Genomic DNA, 7,468 nt, shown 5'->3' on the forward strand with positions numbered 1-7,468 from the left:
CCCCCCCCCCCCACGCACTCACCAGCTCCTCCCAGCCAGGGGGGCAATACCCACTGCCCCCCACTGCACAGGGGGCTCTGCCACAAGCCCCCAGAAGCCCCAACAGACGCTGCAGAGGCAGTGAGTGTGGGGCTTTTGTTATTTTTGTTTTGTTTTGTTTTGAATGCCAGGATGCTGGGGCTGGACAGGGCAGCAGAAATCACGCCCCCGCCCCTCACCACCACCACCTGGCAGCACCCAGTGAATGCAGGACTTTTTTTACAAAAAAAAAAAAAGAGCCAGGATGCTGGGACCGGGCAGGGCAGCCACTGACCAGGCTGGGAGAGCAGGCAGGGGATGAGGCCCAGCAGGGGTCCCCGCCATGATCCTCTCCCACTCTGACAACCACCCCCACTTACCAGCATGGAGCCCGGGTCCAGCTCCCTGCAGTGGCAAGCGGGGACTGACCAAATCACCAAATCAATTCGGACCTTTTTACTGGTCTCCCGATTCAGTGACTGAATTTCCGAATCGAACTGGGCTGAGTCTCCTCCAAACTGAATCAGTACCCAAAGCTTTACACAGCCCTACTATTTAGTTGCAGTTATAGGTCATTTCCACCTTTAAATCTTCATTGCTACAGGTATAAAAACATAAATACATACACAAACACTCAGTTTTAAATTTAAATGCTAGCTGGCCAAAAAAGGTGACAATTTGAAAAAGGGCACACAGAACCCAAAACATACCACTTTACTAATGCTCCCACAGAGATCATTGCATGTCCAATTTAAGTAAAGTTTCCAACCAATGCACTTGCTACTGAGACTGCTTGGACTGCCCTATCCAGTTAGGAACAGATATAAGATATTGTAGTTTTTATGTTCACACAAACATACTGTAAGGAAGTTTTATTCTAATAGAAGCCTGTTATTTGTACAAACTTACTGTACACTTAAGTTGTTCAAGGAAACATCCTGAGCTGTAATGACTCTACAGCAGTGGCTCCCAACCAGGATGTCACCAGGGACAGCATGACATCGGCACCACTGCCACACACTGAAACTGCCCCACGCACCTCTTTTCAGAAGGTACAGAGCTGAACCGAGAAGCTGCTGCAGGGGAAATCAACACATCCCTGCATTACATTACATGGGCAGATGCACTGCTTCTGCTGTAGCTTTTCTCAGTTTGGCTCCAGCATGCCTCCTAAAAGCAGAGGAACATGGAGTAGTTCCACCTGCCCCATGCACTTCTTGTTTCCAGGAGGTGCTATGCAGAATCTGACCAGGCAGGGCTATGGCAACACCACATGTTCTTGCCACAGACACTTCCCAATCAGGCCCCGAGGAAGGCACACAACACAGTTCCATCTGCCCGGGATGGTGGTGACACACATATAATCAATTAGTATGCTAATTAGTAAGAGCTATAGTGTTTATTTTTATTTCTTTTATTTTTATTTAAGATTCAGTTGCATTCCATTTTAAAAGTTTTGGAAGGATGCTTTGAGTCTTAAAAAACAAAAAGGTTAAAAACCAGTGCTCTACAGCATGAACTCAAGCTTCAAATGAACTGCCACTGTAGAAGCATTTAAGAACACCAAAGGTAAAAAATTTAATCAGTCTATAAACTTACTGTAGAAGGCTTCAGAACCTCCCAATTTACAAATCAATACATGTTGATCATTTTAATTAAAAAAGCTGCAATTGTTTTATGAAGTTTAAGATTGGGAAAGCAAGTTTACAGGCAAACCAAATGTCATGTTGGGACAAGCATTAGAAATAAAGTATCTTTTCTATAATAACTAGGTTTAGATAATGAAACAAGAGATGCTGCATTTAACCTAGGTAACCAAAATAGTTGGTTTAAATAGTGTTTTATCTGTACTTCCTAAGTAACTAAAATCTTAAAGGAGGGATTATAAGAAAAAGTTTGAACTGGAATATTAAAGCTTCAGAGGGGAATTTTTAAGAAGTGAGAAAAAATCCTGGACTCTAGGGCTCTAAACACTGAGGAAATTAACATCAATAGACTTAGCATACTAATTACTTAGCCATACCCAAATTCATTCATTAAAATCAGCTACTTTTCTGAATATCACCTAACACCGCACTTGTTTTTAGAAAGAGGTGGAGGGTGGGGAAGGGAAATCCTAGAATTATAATCTATACAGTCTAGTAAACCAAGCCCTTATCTAATAGTTATAAAAATCTAGTTACAAAACATCTAGATAAACATGACATGCAAGCTGTACCTGTACAGGTCTGCTAGAATTCCTTGAACATAACACTAGATAAGAATCAGTAGATTTATCCTGGCTTCTGAAAAAGCCTTTAAGAAACTATTAATCTTGATCAGAGCCTTGATTCAAGAAAGGGATGATAACAGATGCTGTGTTTGTAGACTTATCAGCAGCATATGACAGTCAACCACCAAAACCTGCTTACTAAAGTCTATGACATGACACACGGCTACCACCTAGCGCAGCTCATCCAATCTCTTTTAAATAGACATTTTTACACAGAACTGTGCAAGAAACGGAGCCGCTGGAGACAACAACAAAATGACCAGCAGCACCAATGTGTTTTAACATACATTCCAATGACCAACCCATACAGAGTAATACAAGGAGCTTCATATATGCTGATGAACTATGCACCATGTTGCATGAGAAGGACTCAGCCATCGTTGAGGAAAAGACTGACACGTGCACTGAGCAACCTCAGATTACTACAATAAGAACCAGCTTTGTGCCAACCCAACCAAAATGCAGGTCACAGCTTCTCACCTATGCCAGAGAAGCCAAGAAGAAATTAAACATCCCCTGGGATGGAATCTTACTGACTAAATCACACAAACTTTGTGTATTTGGGGGTTACAACAAACCAAAACACCTTCAAAGCACATGCAGAGAAGATGAAAGGGAAAGTCAGTGCCTGCTACAACATACTTTGAAAGTTGGTCACCTCAACCACATTACAAACCACTGTTATGGCCCTGTGTTACTCCATTGCAGAGTATGCACGTCTAGTATGCAAACAATCAGTTCATGCTAAGAAATAGGACTCTGCTCTAAACGACAGCCGTTGTGAAATAACAGGATGCCTAAAGCCAATACTAAAGGAAAGCCTGTACTTACTAGCATTGTACCACCTGACATCAGAAGAAAGATAGCACGCCAAAAAGAGAAATCACAGCAGACAAGAGACCCCAGGCATCCACTCTATGCGCACACAGAAAAGTGAGTAAGTTTTGTGACCACTGTTGTACCACTGGACATAACGGCTGACAAGGTGCCACGGAGGTTACGGAAGGAAAGATTACATGTAATCAGGTCCTCGGAAATGGACCTAGGACCCCAGGAGGACTGTCCCACAGGGGCTGACCTAGACTGTCCAACATGGCGATGCCCAAATTGACAGTGCATACAAACTGGAAGATCAAAAACAACATGATCAAATGGGGCTGCTCTCACAACACAAATATATGCAAATGCAGTGAAGTGCAGCCTGTGGAACACCAGCTCATTTGCTGACTCCTTGATGAGACCTGCATGAAGAAGAACCTTGCTGCAGCAACTGAAAGACTTCTTACTTGCACACAAACTGTGGAAAAACATCTAGTTTAACTACAAGCACACAAGAAGAAGAGCCCTGAACCAGCAATCAGAGTAGCAACAATATTTTACTAACTAGGATCCAGACAGGCACATTCAGGACTTTCTTCAATTGAGCTAAATAAAGTTTAACCCTACCTGAAAATGGAATAAACTCAATTTCACAAGCGTTAAAAAAGGGGGAAGAAAAATTGCTAATCCTAAAGAATCATTACTAACTAATATGGTCTTCATAAAATACCATATTAAATCTGTTAATTTTACACCGCGATCAAGCTGCATATATGAATTCCCCATGTTTGAGCCTCAGTCAGCTAAATTTTCAATGCTAAACAACAACTCCATTTAAAGCCTCTTGCTCCCTGCAGCAACTGGGTCCAATATATACCAACTAACTACATATAGTATCTAGTAAATAATAAACTGGTTGTAGGAATTCTGATTGAACATGCCTGCATTTGAAGTGATCTGTGAAAACAGACACCAAGAAAAAGGCATACTAGCAATCTCCCTATGGTAGACTCCTTAAAATTGTGTTTTTTTGTGGTTTCTTTGATAGTACATCTTAAACTGTTACCCAGGGTAAGTTATACCAGCAAAAAGACTTACTAGGATAATCAGCTTCTATTGGTTAAAAAGTGAAAGTGGAGGAATAATCAATCCCCTAGTTTACATAGCTACTCCAGATCATTAAAAACAGGATATCCATTTTAAAAATATCAATCACCCAATTTAAGGGAAAGCAAACACTTATGGTCAATTCCTACTCCCCACCTTTCCTCCCAACATTTCACTCAACTGTCCATGAAACCTGTTAGCTTACTTCAGTGGCATTATAATCTTCTATAAAACTAAAGTTTCAATAGAACAGATTAAAAATGTTCTGAAAAATAATAAGTTTCCTTTTCAAGAACTAGAAATATCCAAGTCCTTTGAATACTGCCTAAAACATCAGTTCTACAACCTGATTCATAGTTATGAGTTGACTTTATAGTTACAAAAAAACTTAAACTTTAGTGAATATCAACATCTTTCACGCAAAAATAAGAACATTTCTTATCCAGCGGGGAAAGGGAATTTTCCTATTTAGGAATATTGAACACCACTTAATATACATGCAAAACACCACTTGTGGTTGCTTGGCAACTAACAAGAGACATCTAAGCAAACAAAACAAGTTTCAGGTAATAGACATTTAAACTATCCACAAGTAAATATAAGAAATAATTTGGACAACACACGCATCTGTTCTTGCATGTGAAGGCCACATTTGCTTGGTACATCCAGCAGATAACGATACGATTTAGACTTGAGACATGGCAGTCGCTTGCACAGGATAGGTTTCTTGAGTAGCCATTGAAGAACTTGCTGGAAAATGAGAATGGCAGTTTCAAACTATGACCTGGAGCCCTACTCCCAGAAGCTTGGAAAAAAAAAATCCTGGGGATTTTCTCTTAAAACCTGGTATTTCCCCATTTCAGAACAAATAAAGAGAATGACCAAGACTAACTGTCCAAGCCCTATAGTAACAGTCACCAAAAATAAAGAGCAGCTCCAAGTGTGATAGGAAGTCATGACATACTTCCAAGCACATCTTCTACCAGGATATAAAAATAACTACAGACAAGAAAATCAGTACATTGTAGGTGCACATTTTTTCACCCAACTGCTTCCATCCACTGGAAGTAAGTGGCATTGATGCTTAAAGTCCAGAATAGCAAGAAAAAGCTACATCAAATGCTAGTTATTAACTAAAGTAAAATCTGTGAATGCAGATACAGTATTTGCATAATTAAAAAGAAAGTGCGTATTCAAATGAGATAGTCACCAACAGCTTATGTGTTGTTTTTACAAAATGCACCACTCTTAATTACCTGTTCAATCAAAATTTTATAGCTATCCCTTATATATCCATGACCAAGAATGTTCCATTCAACATTAATACTGTTTCAAACTGTAGGACTACAACTGGTCAATCCATTCAAATATTTTAAACAGTGAAGTGTTGGCTTCTACCTACCTACAGAATAATGAATGATCTGCAGCTTGACAACAGAAATAAATGTAAAGGACTTAGAAATTGTACTATTAGCTACCTTATAGCTATAGCACCCTTCATCCATCAGTATTTAAGTATTTTACAATCTATAATCACTAGCATGCTTATGATGAATAAATCATGTTAGTTTCTTTAAAAAATATATTAATTTAGCAAACATGACAATGTGTTAAAAATATAGCCCATTCTAATGCCGTTTGAGACGAGACAATCGAAATAACAAATTGTGATTGCTATCTTGAAAACTGGGCTATTGTTCTCTCTTGTTCCAGTCAAAGGTTCTATTACTGGACATCACATGAAGCTTTCTTTAATAAGAACTGAGGTTCAGGTCCTGCAGCTAGTTATACCAGGTCTTAATTCTCCCATCAAAGCCAATAATCACCACAGGCATATGTATCAGTTTTATACAAATACAAGCTGCACTAGATTTGAAAACCAGTAAGATAGCAAATTTTCTTTTAGAGAACTTAAGAAAAATGCCTACAGTTTTTCATGCTACAATTGAAAAAAAGACCAGTTTATCTCCTATAAGGACTCCTTTGGCTCTTGCTTCTTAAATCAGTAAATATTCGAATCAGCTTTCAAAATCAAAATTACCTCTTGATATTTGTTCGGGAGTTTCTGTGGGACATATAAGTGAGAGTTCTGTGCAAAAATATAGGCTGCAAAGAAAAAAATGGGAGAAGCCATTAAAACCCTTCATCTACAAAGATTCCTACAAGTTTAAAAATGAACAGGTAGATTAAAATCAGCAATTACTCACTGCTATTAGATTTCGAGTACGTAGAAATCTATATATCTGTGTTGGTTCTGTGGAAAAGAAACACACATTATCAGGTATACCCAGCCCAAAAAACTTAAGACTTATAACAAATACTAAGAATATTCTGACAATCCTAAAATATGGGTTAAAGAAAATATTTAATAGGAAGTATTAAAAACCTAAAACTATGATATACAGATCATAATCCAGATTAACAAGCGAAGCCTACACTGCTGTATCTGTGGTCCGAACAAGATCCAATTTCAAATCCTACTGAAAGTCACAGTCAAGCAACTATGAACCATCCTTGATTTTCCACGGAGATGCTATCCCACGTTGCACCCTTTAGAAGGTCAACAGCTAGGCAGAAGATGGCTTGTGACATAAGAGACCCCAGCTTGTTTTCTTTTCTTGTTTTAAAATGTTGATCAAGTAAGATTCCACCCCACCCCACCCCAAATTAATACACAATGTATCCCATACGATTCCTAAATAACAGACTGTAATATATCAGACAAGTTGGCATATGGTTTTCGTTGCTTTATGGCAAAATGAAACAACATTTGTGGAGGCAGCTGTACACCAAAATAATCTTACTGTGGAGTTACAATCAAATGACCTAAGAAACTTGTAGATATAAAAAGACTGCTTGTCCGGGGGTACACAAGACAGGAAAATATTGACTTCAGAAGATTAACTCCTGCTTCAACAAATTAGCTTTATCTAGAGTACTGATTGAGGACACTGGATTTATGATTTCTTATTGTATAAACAAGTTCAATACAAGGACTGGCAACCAGAGCTCAAGTTGCATCAGGTTAACTACAAGTGTTAGTTTAAACCAATTTGACTGAACCAGTGCAAACTGCTGCATGGACAAATCTTATTTTGGTTTAGGTTCAGTTTATTTCAGTCGGACAAACTGAATCTGTATAAACTGCTCTTAAATGGAAAAAAGACACAGCTTAAACTAAAACACATCCAAGTTAAAGTACAGGCTTCCTATATAGTTAATGACTAACAATACAGTTAGACTGGATGGCCC

The 7,468-nt window shown here is 38.8% G+C and overlaps 1 protein-coding gene across 1 annotated transcript in view; it reads right to left on the reverse strand.

Moving 5' to 3' along the window:
* SUZ12 (SUZ12 polycomb repressive complex 2 subunit) overlaps positions 1–6,594 on the reverse strand; it is a gene marked incomplete at its 5' end in the record, with an annotated part of 58,538 nt that extends 51,944 nt beyond the window's left edge. Inside the window, 2 exons of the mRNA XM_019516996.1 lie at positions 6,258–6,322; positions 6,424–6,594. Coding sequence (XP_019372541.1) covers positions 6,258–6,322; positions 6,424–6,594 — 236 coding nt within the window. The remainder of the gene's footprint in view (positions 1–6,257; positions 6,323–6,423) is intronic.
* Between the last annotated feature and the right edge of the window lie 874 nt (positions 6,595–7,468).

Source organism: Gavialis gangeticus, unplaced genomic scaffold (assembly GCF_001723915.1).
Source record: "Gavialis gangeticus isolate Ggan-Ray unplaced genomic scaffold, GavGan_comp1, whole genome shotgun sequence".
NCBI classification, from domain to species: domain Eukaryota; kingdom Metazoa; phylum Chordata; order Crocodylia; family Gavialidae; genus Gavialis; species Gavialis gangeticus.